Below are 17,854 nucleotides of genomic sequence, written 5' to 3' on the forward strand. Positions count from 1 at the left end.
GGCAGCCAAGAATTAAATTAACCATACAAGCTCCTCCCATACTGACAGTCACAGCACAAATGCTAACTATCCTTCCCTCATTGCAAATCTCTGTCCAAAAGAGAAGCCAGGTTTCTTACTGAAACTCCCCCACATCTGCCTCAGCACAAGCTCCAAACCCTCAGCTTCTCCTCAGCCCCCTCTTTCTTACTGGCAAGTCCTAATTGGGTTTTCCTGCCAATGAGGCCCAAATAGTCCACTGCCTAAGCCTGAGTAAACATGGCTTTAGAATTCAATTTATGTCACTATGGTCCTGTCAGCATATGGAGAATTTGTTCCTTGTTTGGCTTTGGGCGTTTTTATCAGTCTAAGAACAACTGAGTAAAACATGATATGAAACCATAATCTAATACCTGCATAATGCTGATCCACAGAGCACTTTTGATTGACACTAATGTTGTTTCTGCAATCCAGGAACCTACCTGTCACACCAATAGGAGAAGCTGATTTAAATAGGGTGTGTTTGAACATTTATAACTTGGTTTCCTATGTAACCGTGAGATACAAGGAACTGTTGAACTCTGTAAAAGCTTTTTCGCAATCCAAGCTAACCATTCCAATTAGAAAATGTCAAAAATACTCAGAAGCACACTTCTATTTCACATTTTCTTTGTGGTGTATGCCTCATCGATCAAAACATCAAGTACCTGTGAAAATATGTATGAATCTTACAATATCTGGGTTCCAGGAGATATCATCATTGGAGGTCTCTTTCCAGTACATGTAAAGATTGTAAATGTAGTTGATGTCAAAAAACCAGAGGGTGAAACTTGCAAAGGGTAAGTAACTGATTTAAGACATTAGTAAAGGATAGTACGCATTTTTGGTTAACTAAAGTCTGTATGCCAAAGGAAGTCATTGACCTAAATTAGTCAGTCATAAATTAATACAATGGCATAACACGAGGAGTGGTACAAACTTGTTTCCTATCTTACTTATTTGTTACAGTGTAAAGGGAAGAGGAAACTTTTTTGTGCATTGTAATATATTCTGTAATACAATTAATTTTTGTAGTTTAGAGTTGCTACAGTCTCTTTTAAAGTTAGTAATACAAAACTAGATTTGACTATTGATTATTTTACTGTGTCAAATCAAGGTACTAATTCTGCCTTATGATAGAAATAAAGATTTATAAGATTACAAAATTCAGGTCAAAACTATCAAGGTTCCTTTTGTGCTTATGGGTAGTTATAACCTTTCCTTGGCAGCACGGTTACATAGGGGAACGTACTTGCTGTGATCCTGTTAGAGCTTGTAACTAGCATGTTTAAGTGATATATCTGAACAAGCATGCATGAATGTACCATAGAGAGCTAAGGATACCCATCCCTAGCTTTGGCCAACGCTTATTATTTGTAAGTTCAATGAAACCAAAGGGATTATGGGGTCACTTCAGAGATACTTAAGTGTAAAACGTTTGGGTATGGGGCTTTTTCTGACTGTACCAACTTTGCAAGTTTTCCATCTTTATAATGAATTCTGTTATTGCTACTTTTAAAATACTCATCTTTGTCTTCAAATCCCTCCATGGACCCTTCTCTACATATTTCTGTAGTCTTTTCCAGTCTTACAGCTCTCTGAGAACTCTGTATTCCTCTAACACTGAGCTTTCTTATGTTCCAATTTTCTTCAGTCTACCACTGGCACCTGAACTGTTTGCTGACCAGAAACTAAACTGCAGAATTCCCTCTTAAGCTTCACTGATTCACCATCTCTCTCCAGCTTGAAGATCAGTCATAAAGCTACCTTTTTCATGAAATTATTGATTATCTATCCTATTAGATCCTCTGTGGTACTAAATGAAATTTTGGCTGAAAATGCTCTTTTGAAGCCCTGTGGTTTACTTTAGTGCATTAGAAGTAAGAAATATGAGCACAAGGATGAGAGTAATTAATCCAAGGCAATGTACCAAGGATCAACATGGCCCAGAATATCCTTCTGCAATCTCTGCATCCTTGAGCCATATAAGTATAATTACAGGTCAAGACACCTTCACATCACAATGTACATTACTGATGATGATGCAGCCATTCAGTCATCTACCTGTTTAGGTGTCCCTACAATGTGCCTAGAAGGTTTCCTGCATCACTGTGGTGTGAACTAAATTATATTTTCCATATTAAAATGAGGCTTGCATTTGGAAGGGTCAAGAGGGGAACTAACAGAAGACAGGCAGTGGTGACCTCAATGCTTTGAGGAAAGGGATTAGGTCATTGCTCAGTGAATGCACTGTGCTTGGACCTTGGCCCTGACACACAGCATCCCTATGCTTCACAATCAAGATTATTAGTCCCTTCTATCTGTATTAAATAATGTTCAAACATTCAGAGCACTTTTGTATCATGATGCTCCAATGAAACAGCAACTGATATTAAACTACTCTGATGAACAGAAAACACCAAACACAATGGCCTTGAAGTTCTAATGTACCCAAGAGGATACAATAGGTAGGCTTGAGTAGAGCACCAATGAACATTTCAATCATGGGCCCCCCTCTGCAAAATTCATGCGTCAGAGCTCATGCTGGGCTTGGGCTGGAGGGAAACACTTAGAGCCTGTCTCCGCTACTCAATGCAATCATGGCCAATTACCTACCTCAATACCTTATTCCCAATTTCTCCCCACATCCCTCGATAAGCTTGTGCTTTGGCTTGGGGTGGGAGTGGGATCATGCCAAGGATTGGTCTGATGAAGTAAATGGCTGAGGAGGAGGAAGGTTGATCCCAATTCAGCCATGTGCTCGGAAGACCATGTTGTCCCAAGAATCCCCAACAGTACTTGCTCCCAAGTCAACATGTTTGAGTTTGCCCTGCAATGATCCAAAAGGAGAGTTGTAGAGCTGATGGATTACAGAGGAGCGAGACCACGGAGGAATTTGAAAACGACAGGAATTTTAAAATTACCAAGAGGTGATGTAGATAAAGGTGCACAGAGGGAAGAGTGAATAGGATGTGATGTGAGGTAGGACATGGGCAGTAGAGATTGGATGTCCTCAAGTTTAGGAAGAACAGGACAGGAGAGGTCAGGCAGGGATGCAATGGAATAGTCAAACCTGGAGGTAACAACTGAGGCATAAAGTGAGCAAAGACCGGTGCAAAGTTTAACAATGCTAGGTGGAAAGTGTTCATGTGGCTATATGATTGGGATATCATCTTACTGTTAATAATAATTTCTAAATTTAGCCCCAGACAATTACCTGGGAGGAAGAGAAGGCCAGTGACCAGGGAATGGTGTTTGCTGTGTTGGTTGAAGATAATGGCTTGGGTCTTGCCAACACTTAGTGGCAAGAAATATCTGCTGATCTGATATCAGACAAGCAAACCAACAATTTAGAGAGAAGGAAGTGTTCAGAATGAGAGTGGAGCAATTCAGTACCATAATCCCAAGTAAACTCATCTCCAAACTCCTGACCTGGGCCTCAACACCTCCTTGTGCAACTGGATGCTTGACTTCCTGACCAACAGAACGCAATCAGTAAGGATAGGCAGCAACACCTTCGCCACAATTATTCTCAATACTAGTGTCCTATACACTCAATACTGCATGGCCAGATTCTGTTCTAACTTCATCCACAAGGTTGCAGATGACACCGCCATAGTGGGCTAAATCTCAATTAATGATGAGTTGGAGTACAGGAAGGAGATGGAGAGCCTAGTGGCATGATTCATGACAACAACATTTTCCTGAATGTCAACAAAACAAAAGAACTGGTCATTGACTTCAGTAAGGGGTGCAGTGCACATGCTCCTGTTTACATCAATGGTGCTAAGGCCGACAAGGTTCAGAGCTTCAAGTTCCTTGGAGTGAATGTCACCAATAAATAGCCTGTCCTGGTCCAACTATGTAGACACCATGGCCAAGAAAGCGCACCAGTGCCTCTACTTCCTCAGGACGCTAAAGAAGTTTGGGTATGTCCCCAATGATCCCTCACCAATTTTTATAGATGCACCATAGAAAGCATCCTATCCAGTTGCATCACAGCTTAGTATGGCAACTGCTCTGCCTGAGACCGCAAGAAACCACAAAGTTGTGGACACAGCTCAGCACATCATGAAAACCAGCCTCCCCTCCATGGACTCTGAATACACTTCTCGCTGCCTCAGTAAAACAGCCAAAATAATCAAAGACCCCACCCACCCCAGTCCTTCTCTCTTCTCCCCTCAGGCAGAAGATATAAAAAGCCTGAAAGCACATACCACCAGGCTCAAGAACAGCTTCTATCCCGCTGTAATAAGACTATCAAATGGTCCCCTAGAATGATATGGACCTCTGACCTCAAAATCTACCTCGTTATGGCCTTGCACTTTATTGTCTGCCTGCACTGCACTTTCTCTGTAACTGTAACACTTTATTCTGTGTTCCATTATTGCTTTTTCCTTGTACTTCCTCAGTGTATTGATGTAATGAAATGATCTGTATGGATGGCATGCAAAACAAAGTTTACCTCAGTACATATAACAATAATAATAAACTGAATCAAACCAATGAATTGGAATAGGTGTGAGCACCATTCTTGCGGAAACTGTTGCTGGATATTAGGAAAATGTTTCCAAGCTATTTACAACTTGCAATTAGAAATGAGAAAGGCATTGTAAGTGTTCTCCAACTATCACTGAATAGATAAAAATAGAATCATCCAGGTGTAGTTTCATTGAGCTGGATGACAGAAGAGGGGGAGTAGAGGAAGGTGGTGCAGTCAAAGATAGAGAGACAACTATTGTCATTGCCACATAAGATACCATTAGTGACTTTGATAAGGGCCGTTCAGTACCATGGCAGAAACAATTAGTGTGATTCAAGCAAGGAAAGATGGAAGATCAGAGTTAGGGCTGTGGGGAGCCAGAATATGTTGGCCCATTGGGCTTGGGGAAGGGAGGGAAGGTGTGGACAAGGCTGATCAATCTTAGTCTTAGAGACAAAGGAATATATGTGTACTGAACCACTCTTGTATTGGAAGTTAATGCAGAGGATGCAGGCAAGAGGGGTTAAAGAAGATGGCTTGCAGTATAGTAATGATTATCTTCATTTATGATCTTCTCCTGGACCTTGGAAATGGTTGTTAGGCTGAGAAATAAAATGCTGGCAGAGCTGGAAACCAACATAAGATCCAGAGTGAGCAAAGAAATGTATTTTGGCTCACGAGTGTGAAATCCTAACCAGGAACTAAAATACAGACGAGGCTGAAAAACCAGTTGAACCAGTCACAAATACTGGCAATGACAGTTTCTGAGGACTGAGGAAAGAACAATACTGGGCAGAGCAATAGGCTAAGAAAAATAACTCTGAAAGTTGAGCAACTAAGCAAGCAGATCAGAGGCAACTGGATCATGTGGAGTATTTACGGCAGTTCAGTGCAGAACTCAAAAACAAAAGTCTGCAGACTCAAGGAATCTAAAACAAATTAGAAAATACTGGAAATAACTATCAGATCAGGCAGCATCTTTAAAGGGAGAAACAGGGTTAATGGTTCCTGTCAATGAGCCTTTGTCAGAACTGATGTCATCCCCTATAACCCTCTCAATAATTACATTATATCTATGCATCCTATCTTTCTACTGAAAGAAATAGGCCATGATTGCTTACTCTGTATGGGCCTCTTATAATTTCATACAATTCAATGAAATCTTTCCTCAGAATCATTTGTACCAAAAAAAAGCAATCCCAGCCTAAATGTTCCATCCTCATAACTACGATTCTCAAGAGCTGGCAGCACCTTCATAAGTTCCCTCTGCATTCTCTCTGGTGCTAATACATCTTTCCTGTGATATGGTGAGCAGAACCATATAGAGCTCCAGCTGTGGTCCAACTAAAGTTTCATACAGATCTAGCATGACCTCTCTGCTATTGTGTTAAGGATATTAAATTGTTTAGAGTCTTGGAGTCATAGAGTTATACAGCATGGAAATGTTTCTTTGGCCCAACACATCCATGCTGATCAAGGTCAGTTCCTGAACAAGTCCCGTTTGCTTGCATTTGGCCCATATCCTTCTAAATATTTTCTGTCCATGAACCTGCCCAGATGTCTTTTAAACATTGTAATTGTACCCACCTCTACCACTTCCTCTGAAACTTCATTCCACAGGCCCAGTACACACTGAGTGAAAAACTTGCCCCTGAGATCCCCTTTAAATCTTTCTCTTCTCACCTTAAACCTATGCCCTCTAAATTTAGAATCCCCTGCCCTGGGAAAGAGACTGTGACCATTCACCTTACTGTATCTATGCCCCTCATGATTTTATAAACCTCAAAAAGGTCATCCTCAGCCTCCTTTGCTCCAGAGTGGAGAGTCCCAGCCTATCCAGTCTCTCCTTATAACTCATGCCCTTCATTCCCAGCAACATCAATGTGAATCTTTTCTGCATCCTCTCTAGCTTAATCACGTCCTTCTTATCGTATGGCGACAAGAACTGCACACAGTATTCCAGGTGCAGTCTCAGCAATGCCTTGTGTAGTTTTTAACACAATGTCCCAACTCTGTACTCAATGCTCCATCCAATGAAGGCAAGTGTGTCATATTTTATCTTTATCAGTTTCAGGGAACTATGTCAGAGGTAAGTTTTTTACACAGAGAGTGGTGGGTGCGTGGAATGCACTGCCAGCAGAGGTTGTGGGGGCAGATACATTAGGGACATTTAAGACTCTCTAAGATAGACACATGAATGATAGTAAAATAGGGGGCTATGTAGGAGGGAAAGGTTAGATAGATCTTAGAGCAGGATAAAATGTCAGCACAACATCGTGGGCCAAAGGGCCTGTACTGTGCTGTAATGTTCTATGTTCTATGTTAGCACCCCTAGAGTGTTCTACAACACTCCCCAAGGCCCTTTAATTTACTGTGCCTGGTTTAACTTCCCAAAATGCATCATTTTGCACTTGTCTGTGTGTAATTGCATCTGCCATTCCTTTGTCCATTTTGCCAGTTGGTCTAAATCCTGTTGTAAGCTTTGACAATCTTCTTCACTGTCAACCATACTACCACTCTCGGTGTCATCTGCAAACTTACTAATCACGTCACCTACACTCTCAGCCAAATCATTAATAAAACAACAGGGGACCAGCACCAACTCTTGCAGTACATCACTGGTCACAGGCCTCCAATCTGAAAAACAACCCGCCACTACCACCCCCTGACTCCTTCCACCAAGTCAATTTTGTATCCAATTGGCTAGCTCACTCTGGATCCCATGTGATCTCACCTTCCAAACCAGTCTCCAATCTTCTGGTATCTCATCCATGGCTAAGGAAGATAGAAAAATCTCTGCCAGGGCCCAATATTTTCTTTTAATGAGGCTGAAATGTCAGCAAGGGAGCTCTTTGGAACCAATGACCACAATTATAATAGTTTTAAAATACTTATGGAATAAAGATATGACTGGTCCACAAGTTAAAGTCTTAAATTGGGGCAAGGCTAACTTTGATGGCATAGAGAAACAAAGGACTGCAGATACTGGAATCTAGATGAAAAACATGATGATGCTGGAGGAACTCAGCAGGACAGGTAGCATCCGTGGAGAAAAGCAAGCGATCAACGTTTCGGGTCAGGACCCTTCTTCAGTATTGCATGCATTATGTACTGCATGTATTGTTGGCATTAGACAGGAGCTTTCAAAGGTTGATTGGGAGAGGCTGTTAGCAAGCAAAGGGATTTCCCAACATACTAGGACATACTTGATCAGTCCCCAGGGATTTATCCACCTTTATGTACCTCAAGACTTCCAACACCTCCTTTATCATAATATCGATATGTTTCAGGACATCACTGTTCTCTTCCTGGAATTCCTTACCTTTCTTGACCTTTTCTATGGTAAATACAGATGAGGTACTCATTTAAGACCTCACCCATCTCCTGTGGCTCCACACATAGACAATCATACTAATCCTTAAGGGGACCTATTCTCTCCATAGTTACCCTTTTGCTCTAATATATTTATAGATTCTCCTTTACCTTACCTGCCAAAGCTATCTCATGTCCTCCTTTTTCTGTCCTGATTTCCTTTATAAATGTACCCCTACATCCCTTATATTCCTCAAGGGATTTGCTTCATCCATCTGCCTCTAACTGATGTATGCCTCCCTCTTTTCCTGACTAGAGCCTCATCAGCCAGGGTTCCCTAATCCTGCCAGCCTTGCCGTTCACTCTAACTGGAAACACGTTGCTCCAAACTCTCCCTATCTCACTTTTAAAAGTCTCCCACTTGCCAGACATCCCTTTGCTGCTAACAGCCTCTCCCAATCAACCTTGAAAGCTCCTGTCTAATGCCAACAATACATGCAGTACATAATGCATGCAATACTGAAGAAGGGTCCTGACCCGAAACGTTGACCGCTTGCTTTTCTCCACGGGTGCTGCCTGTCCTGCTGAGTTCCTCCAGCATCGTCGTGTTTTTCATCTAGATTCCAGCATCTGCAGTCCTTTGTTTCTCTATGCCATCAAAGTTAGCCTTGCCCCAATTTAAGACTTTAACTTGTGGACCAGTCATATCTTTATTCCATAAATATTTTAAAACTATTATAATTGTGGTTATTGGTTCCAAAGAGCTCCCTCGCTGACATTTCAGCCTCATTGCACAATAGGAGGTCAAGTGTTGCCCCCTCCCCACCCCACCTCAAGCTGGGCCATCTATTATCACCAGCCTGCACTGCTTGAAACTAGCTTACACCTATTAAAGGAGGGAAGTGTTCAGACAGAAGCTGCTAGGAATTCTGCAACTGAATCTGGTTTGGAAGACTGAATAATAGAACTGGATATTCTAAGAATTTAATGCCAGTTGTCAAATGCAGAGGATATGAGTGCAGTACTGCAAGAAGTTCAACAACCTTACAACTGTGGTTAAAGTCAATGAAATTATCTTCACATTCCATTGCCTCACAGTTGAACTACCATTCTCATACATCTGTAAATACACCACATACCCAACAAACTTGGCAACAAGGAGACAAGATGCTGGAGGAATTCAGCAGGTCAGTCAACATCTGGGAAGTAAATGGCCAATCAAAGTTTCGGGTCGAGATCTTTCATTTGGACTCTATCAATCAGCATTGACACCATACACGATCTTGTACAATTTAAAAGGTGTAAGGATGCACCTCTCACATTTCACCCCTACCCCCTACCTTAACGTTGCTCTTGTGCATTTGACCTTTCAGGCACCCAAGAACTTCTAACATGGCCAGGATGCACAGGAATTGCAAATAAACAATGATAACCAAGAGAGTGCTGTTTCGTGTTGGAGACACACCCACCAGCTCATTTAAGGAGCAAATGCAAGAACAACAGCTATGATAGATTCATTTTTTGGCACAAGAATACCAAAGGGAAAATGGCAAACAAAAGAGGTTGAGGATGTTATTAGATCCAAAGAGGAGTCAGATAAAGTTGCAAGAAAGAGTCACAGGTCTGAAAATTGGAAGTAATGTAGAATTCAGCAAAAATTAACCAAGAGGTTGATTAAGAGAACAAAAATAGAATGCAACAGTAAGCTTGCAAGGAATGTAATAATGAACTGCAAACACTTCTACAAATATGTTGTAAACTAAAGATTGGTGAAGACAAATATGGGTCCCTTATGATCAGAAAGGGGAGAATTCGTAATGGATAACAATTGGAAGAGCAATTAAAGAAATACTTTTGTTTTGCCTTCATGAAGAAGACATAAATACTAGCTACCTGGAAAAGGATAACTTATAGGATATTAATATTGTAAAAAACTGTGCTGGAAAAATTAATGGTATTGAAAGCTGAGACATTCCCGGGGCCTAATAATCTGTGTATTCTAAGTACTAAAAGAAGTAGCCATGGAACTAGTGGACACATTGATTGTCTCTTCCAAAATTGTATAGATTATGGAACAGTTCCACAGATTGTAGGGTGGCAAATGTAACCGCATTATTTAAAAAAGGGGGGGAGAAAATAACTAACAACTGCTTCACGTGGCAGCATGATTTTTATCCTACACACCTAGTGATGCAAGAAATAGGAAGATGGTGCAGTTTAACATGTGGTTAATGAGATGGTGCAAGAGGGAGGGCTTCAGATTTTTGGATCATTGGGCTCTCTTCCAAGGCAGGTGGAACCTGTACGAATGGGACAGTTTGCACCTGAACTGGAGGGGGACCAATATCCTTGCGGGAAGGTTTCTAGTGCTGCTCAGAGGGGTTTAAACTAGAGTTGCAGGGGGTTGGGAACCAGAGGTGGCAGGGTAGCAAGTGGAGAAGCTGTGGGGACAGCAAATGTTAAGCCTAAAAGCAGAGATGGAAATCGACTGGTTGATGAGCATGGTGGATTAATGTTCTGAGATGCATCGATTTCAATGCAAGGAGTGTTGTAGGAAAGGCAGATGAACTTAGAGCATGGATCAGCACATGGAATTATGATGTTGTAGCCATTAGTGAGACTTGGTTGCAGGAAGTGCAGGACTGTCAGCTCAATGTTCTGGGGTTCTGTTTTAGACATGATAGAGAGGGAGGTATTAAATGGGGAGGACTGGCATTACTTATCAGGGAAAATGTCACAGCATTGCTCAGAGAGGACATATTGGAAGGCTCATCTACTGAGTCAATATGGGTGGAACTGAAGAATAAAAAAGGGATGATCATGTTAATGGGACTATATTATAGACCTCCCAATAGTCCAGTGGGATTTAGAGGAACAAATTTGTAGAAAGATAGTAGACAGTTGCAAGAAATATAAGGTTGTGATAGTAGGTGATTTTAACTTTCCACATTTTGACTGGGACTCCCATAATATAAAGGGATTGGACTGGATAGAGTTTGTCAAATGTGTTCAGGGAAGTTTCCTTAATCAATTTGTAGAGGTCCCAACTAGAGAGAGAGCGATACTGGATCTGCTCTTAGGGAAAGAGACAGGGTAGGTGACGGAAGTGTGTGTAGGGGAACATTTTGGATCTAGTGATCACAATTCCATTAGTTTCAAGATAATCACAGCGAAGGATAGGACTGGTCCTAGGCTTGAGATTCTAAATTGGAGTAAGGCCAATTTTGATGGCACCAAAAGGGGTCTGGCAGGCGTGGATTGGAATAGGTTGTTTTCCAGCAAAGAGATGCTTGGAATGTGGGAGGCTTTCAAAAGCAAACTATTGAGAGTACAGAATATATTTGTTCCTGTTGGAATAAAAGGCAAGGCTAACAGATTTAGGAAACCTTGCTTATGGAGGGATATTGAGGCCCTGGTAAAGAAAAAGAAGGTGGCTCATATCAGGTATAGATAGTTAGGATCAAATGAGGCACTTGAGAAGTATAAGAAATGCAAGAGAACACTTAAGAGAGAAATCAGGAGGGCAAGAAGAGGACACGAGGTTGCTCTGGCAGGCAAGGTGAAAGAGAATCCCAAGGGTTTCTATAAGAGCAAAAGGGTAGCAAGGGACAAAATTGGTCCTCTTGAAGATCAGCGTGGTCATCTATGTATGGAGCTAAAAGGGTTAGGGGAGATTTTAAATTAAATTTTTGCGTCTGTATTTACTCTAGAGATAGACACAAAGAGTATAGAACTGAGGCAAAAGAGTAGAGAGGTCATGGACCGTATCCGGATTACAGAAGAGGAGGTGCTGGCTGACTTGAGGTGAATGAAGGTGGATAAATCCCCAGGGCCTGACGAGATGTCCCCTCAGACCTTGTGGGAGGCTGGTGCAGAAATTGCGGGCGCCCTTGCAGAGATATTTAAAATATCCTTAGCCATGGGTGAAGTGCTGGAGGCTGGAGGATAGCTAATGTTGTTCTGTTGTTTAAGAAAGGCTTTAAAAATAAGCTGGGAAATTATAGGGCAGTGAACCTGATGTCAGTCATGGGTAAATTATTGGAAGGTGTTCTAAGGGAGAGGGTATATGAGTATTTGGATAGACAGGGCCTGATTAGGGATAGTCAACATGGCTTTGTACATGGTACATCATGTCTAACCAATCTTATAGAGTTTTTCGAGGAGGTTACCAAGAACGTCGATGAAGGAAAGGCGATGAACGCTGTCTACATAGACTGTAGCAAGGTCTTTGACAAAGTCCTGCATGGGAGGCTAGTCCAGAAGGTTAAGTCGCTTGGCATTCAGGATGAAGTAGTCAATTGGATTCACATTGGCTCAGCGGGAGAAGCCAGAGAGTGGTAGTAGATCATTGTCTCTCTGACTGGAGGCTTGTGACTATTGTTGTGCCGCAGAGATCTGTGCTGGGTCCATCGTTGTTTATCATCTATATTAATGATTTAGATGGTAATGTGGTAAACTGGATCAGCAAACTTGCCAATGACACCAAGATTAGAAGCGTAGTGGACAGCAAGGAAGGCTATCAAAGCTTGCAACGTAATCTTGACCAGTTAGGAAAATGGGCTGAAAAACAGCAGATGGAACTTATTACAGACAAGTGTGAGGTGTTGCACTTTGGGAGGACACACTAGGATAAGACTTACACAGTGAATGGTAGGGCTCTGAGGTGTGCAGTAGAACAAAGGGACTTGGGAATACAGATCCATAATTCCTTGAATGTGGCGTCACAGGTAGAGAGGGTCATAAAGAGAGCTTTTGGCATATTGGCCTTCATAAATCAGGGCATTGAGTATGGGAGTTGGGAAGTTATGTTGAAGTTTTATGAGACATTGGTGAGGCTGAATTTAGAGTACTGTGTGCAGGTTCTGATCACCTACCTACAGGAAAGATATGAATAAACTTGAAAGAGTGGAGAGAAAATTTACAAAAATGTTGCCGGGAATTGAGGACCTGAGTTATAGCGAAAGGTTGCTTAGGTTGGGACTTTATTCCCTGGAGCGCAGAGGAGTGAGGGGAGATCTAATAGAGGTATACAAAATTATGAGGGGTATAGATAGGGTGAATGCATACAGGCCTTTTCCCCCAAGGGTGGGTAAGTCTAGAACTAGAAGACATGGGTTTAGGGTGAAAGGTGAAATATATAAGGGGAATCTGAGGGGAAACCTCTTCACTCAGAGGGTGGTGCGAGTATGGAACGAGCTGCCAGCTGAAGTGGTAGATGCAGGTTCAATTGTAACATTTAAGAGAAGTTTGATTAGGTGCATGGATGGGAGGGGTTTGGAGGGATATGGTCCAGGTGCAGGTAGGTGGGACTAGGCAGAAGATTGGGTGGCATGGACTAGATGGGCCAAAGAGCCTGTTTCTGTGCTGTAGCATTCTATGAATCTGTGAATCTATGACCAGCAATAATAGATGGAAAATTGTGAGATGTTGCAATCTTCAGTTGCAGCTGAAAGGAGACTGAAGCATAAAAGCTCAAGGTCACAATTACCTGAGCAGCCACCAGCAATGTAGTCCTTGACCTATTTTGACATGGCAATTATGGTTGATTCTTGAGCCTGCCTGTTGAAAGATTTTCTGCCACATTAACTACATTATCACTGCACATCAAAAATACTTCATTGGCTAACAACACTTTGAGCAGTCCTAGGGCTGTGAAAGGTATTACACAACTGGAAGTTCTTTATGTTGATCAGAATAATAATCATCCTGGCCAAAGTAGTTTTCAGAATAAAAATAGAAATAACAGGGATTATAATAATAATACTGTACATCCACTGCATCATTTGTAAATTTTATTTCTATCTACTCTACTCTCTGATATTCAGATTTGACGTGCGAGGTCTGGTAAAAGTTCTTGCCATGATCCACTCCATTGAGATGATAAACAATTCAACTCTGTTACCTGGAATCAAACTGGGATACAAAATATATGACACTTGTACGGAACCAACAATGGCGTTGAGAGCAGTCATGGAGTTTCTTTCTAAAGCCAACTCTTCAGACAACTGTGTTGAAGTTCACTGTAATTATACAGATTACTTGCCAACTGTTAAGGCAGTTATAGGAGCTGCTACGTCAGAAGTTAGCATTTCAGTAGCACGATTGTTGAACATAAACCTTATGCCTCAGGTAATGAAATCTTCTTCATTGGATAGTGACAGTTTACATTTACCTGTAAAATATTTATTTATCCTCCTTCTCTCAACTCACAGTCTTGCTGCTTCATTTATGTTTGCAATGTAGCAGGGTGGCACATAGCCAGAATTCTGCCAGAATTTGGTAACATATGCATGTTCAGAATCAAAAAAGATTAAAATTAGAAAGAGGAAAGACCATTCGGCTAATTCAGCTATCTCTTTCGGCGGTCTCAAACCTGACAAATTTCTCAGTGCTTTCTTTTCTCCATTTTCCTCCCTCCTCTTAAAACAACACAATATTATTAGCCCCAACATAAGTTCTGTAACACGGTATCTTAATCTTGTGAAAGAGAAGACTGCTCTCAGTTTTGTGAAAACATACAAGAAACACAGAACATTTGATGGCTCAATCCTCAATACCACTTATAAGTAACTGTGTAAAGATACACTTTCATTCCATTGAAAACTACTCTTAAATAACATATCTGGTAAAATCTGCCAACTCAGTCACATACCTGTGCAAGAGATGTAACCTGTTGGTTTGAAGTACAACATACTTTGCTATCATACAGTGGGGCAGACATTCATCGTAGTTCACCAGTGTTAAGTACAGGCTATAACAGTGGCATTCTCCCACTATTTGGTTCCATTGACTTCAAAAGGCAGCTGATATCTTTGCATCTGCTTAGTGCTAGTGACCAAAATGAAATATTTCCCTCAAGAATTTATCCTGGTGACCTTTTTACACAGGGTGACCAATATTCATACTTCATGGTTGCATTTTTATTTGAAGCAACATAGACAACCTTTCTTTTGTGAGGCTTCAGACAACTTTTTCTTTTATGAGTCCAGCTCTGTATTTTGTTGACTGACAAAATAAAACTAAATAAAATCAGAAAATGGTGAAAATACTCAGCAGATCAGGCAACATCTGTGGAGAGAGGAAAAGGGTTAATGTTTCAGGATGATGCCCCAAAAGAATATGTACATTCCAATGAGCTCACCCCTCAGTCTTTTAAAGTCAAGAGAACACAAGCACAGTATGCTTAATCACTCTTCATGCAACAAACCCACCATCCCAGGAATTAAAATTGTGAAACTTTCACTGTGGTTCCTCAACCACAATTCCTTGGGTAGTGACACCATACCTGTGCACGATAGTCCAGATGTGATCCCATCAGTGACCTATATAATTGAAACAAGATGTCATTACTCTTGTATTCAAATCCCCTTACAACTAAAGGTCAGCATGCCATTTGCTCTCCTAATTACTCACTATACCTGCAATATAGTTCTTGTGCAAGGACAGACGGGTCCTTCTGAACACCAACACATTTCAAACTCTCACCATTTAAAAAAGGATATTCACTTTCTCTATTTTTATCTGCCAGAGTGGATGTCATCACATTTTTATACATGATATTCCATCTGTTCCTGTTTATATCTCACTGAAGCCTCTTTGCATCCTTCTCACAGCCCACACTACTATCCTGTTTTATAACATCAGAAAACCTGAATCTTTTATATGTGACCCCCACCCCCTCATCCAAATCATTGATATAGACTGTGAACACTTGAGGCCCCGGCACTGATTCCAGGGGCAACCCACTAGTCACATCCTCAACCCCAAAATGACTTGTTTATTTCTACTCTCTGTTTTCTCCCCATTAACTGATATTTTATCCATGCCAATATTTTATCCCCTATATCATGAGTTCTAATTTTGTTTAATAAATTCTTGCCATTGCACCATTTGGAGGAAATTCTGAAAATCCAAACACACCACATTAACTATTTCAGCCTTATTTATTCTGATAGTTATGATCTGAAAAGCTCTAAAATATTTATCAGAGATGACTTCCTTTTCATAAATCTATGTTGACTGCCAATTCTATTCTTATTTTTTTAAGTACACTGAAACTACTTCCTTGATAATAGGCTCCAATATCTTCCTTCTATTGACATCGAGCTAACTGGTCTGTGGTTCCCTGTTTTCTTTTTCCCTCCTTTTTTAAATACATTTGCTACCTACAAATCTGTGGGAACCGTTCTAGAATATATGGAATTTTGTAAGATAACAACCAGTGTGTCCACTGTCTCCATAGCCAGTTCTTTCAAAACCCTAGGCTGCAGGTTATTAGGTCCTGAGGAATTATCCTCTTTCAGTTCCATTAATTTCTCCAACACTAATTTTTTCACTAATACTAATTTCCTTGAGCTCATTCACTCGAGAGCTATATTTCACTGCCATTTCCAAGAGTTTTTTAGCATCTTCTGTGAAACAAAATACACAAATATATTTATTTTCTCTCTCATTTCCTTATTCACTAATATAATTTATCCTGACTCTGTTTGCAAAAGACCCATTTTAATTTAATCTAATCTTTTCCTTTGAAATATAGACTTCAAAGTGAGACTTTGTTTTTGACCATTTGAATCTTTTACAGATCAGCTACTCAGCTTCTGCTAAAATTCTGAGTGATAAGACTCGATTTCCTGCATTCTTGAGAACTATTCCAAGTGACACCTTTCAGAGTAAAGCCATGGCTATGCTGGTTCAAAAGTTCGGTTGGAATTGGGTGGGAACTATTGCAAGTGACGACGACTACAGCCGTTCCGGAATAGATAGCTTCATTTCTGAAGCTGAGCGCCTGGGCGTATGCATTGCTTTTCAAGAGATTATTCCATTTTATTCATCTGATCGGGTCACAACTTCCAGAATAAAAGAAGTAGCAAACATTATCATTAATCGAACACGAGTGAATGTCATTGTTATGTTTGGTAGAGCCTCTCATGTCGTTGAGCTGTTTGAAATATTAAGTACTCATAACATAAGCAAAGTTTGGATTGCCAGTGACAGCTGGTCAAGTAACAATAATATTACTCGTTTGGAAAAAATTCAGAACATTGGGAATATTATTGGATTTGCATTTAAAAAAGGAAATATTTCAAAGTTTGAAAACTATGTGAAAAATTTGTCATTTAATTTGACAAATGGAAATATATTTTTAAAGAAATATTACCTGCTTTATAACTTTTGTACAGCAGTTCTACGTGAAGATCTAGACACATGTATTTCAAATGAAAGATATCAAGGCAAATATAATAAATATCATGATGTCAGCAATGACATGGAACTGAAAACCCATGAAAATGACTTCCTTTTGAGTAATGTTGAACCAGGTGTTACTTCCAGCATACAGTGGTCAGTGATTGCTCTTGCACACGCACTTCGAAATCTACTAAAATGCAATGAAGGAATTTGCCAAGGATCATCAGATTTTGCACCTTGGAAGGTAAGCCTTTATCTTATAGGTCAATAATAAGATATTCCCACTTGGAAATTAATTTTGTAATTCATGTAGATCCTGTAAATGAGATCACCTTTTACAAAAGCATAGTGTTTTGCACCTCCCTTTTATATGATGCAGGAAGATTATCATTAGTTGCATGAGAAATAAAACCAATGATTAATATTCAACAAATATTTCCTATCATTACTGTACATTGACATTCTGACACATGGAGTAGTATAACAATGAGGTAGTTTATGGATGGTTTTACCAGAATTGCTTCAAGATTCAGGTGTGACTGGAATTATTCTCACTCCTTTCATGGCCTGCTGAGATAGTCCAGGTAATTTCTCTCCAAAGCAGATTCTCTGGTTCCAATTAAATTTCATTCTGCTAGGTCCAATGAAAAGACAGAGAATTTGAAATGTTATCACAACATTTGGACACATTGTGCCATTCAAGTTCTTTGAGAGTCTGATCATGTGTTCTTTACGCACTCATGCACATTTTCAAGCATTCAATCGCATCCTTCCATGACACACTTGATGTCAAACTGTGTACATTGTACAAATAATGGTAATCTTGTGATTTTGTATCATAAATACACTGAT

The 17,854-nt window shown here is 40.4% G+C and overlaps 1 protein-coding gene across 2 annotated transcripts in view; it reads left to right on the plus strand.

The window, feature by feature from the left end:
* The first annotated feature begins 547 nt into the window (after window positions 1–547).
* gprc6a (G protein-coupled receptor, class C, group 6, member A) overlaps window positions 548–17,854 on the plus strand; it is a 30,246-nt gene continuing 12,939 nt past the window's right edge. For both annotated transcript variants that reach the window (XM_052024794.1, XM_052024795.1), the window contains exons 1-3: window positions 548–818; window positions 13,639–13,942; window positions 16,398–17,246. In XM_052024794.1, the coding sequence (XP_051880754.1) occupies window positions 607–818; window positions 13,639–13,942; window positions 16,398–17,246 (1,365 nt within the window). In that variant the 5' untranslated portion in view covers window positions 548–606. The remainder of the gene's footprint in view (window positions 819–13,638; window positions 13,943–16,397; window positions 17,247–17,854) is intronic.

Source organism: Pristis pectinata, chromosome 10 (assembly GCF_009764475.1).
Source record: "Pristis pectinata isolate sPriPec2 chromosome 10, sPriPec2.1.pri, whole genome shotgun sequence".
Lineage (NCBI taxonomy): Eukaryota > Metazoa > Chordata > Chondrichthyes > Rhinopristiformes > Pristidae > Pristis > Pristis pectinata.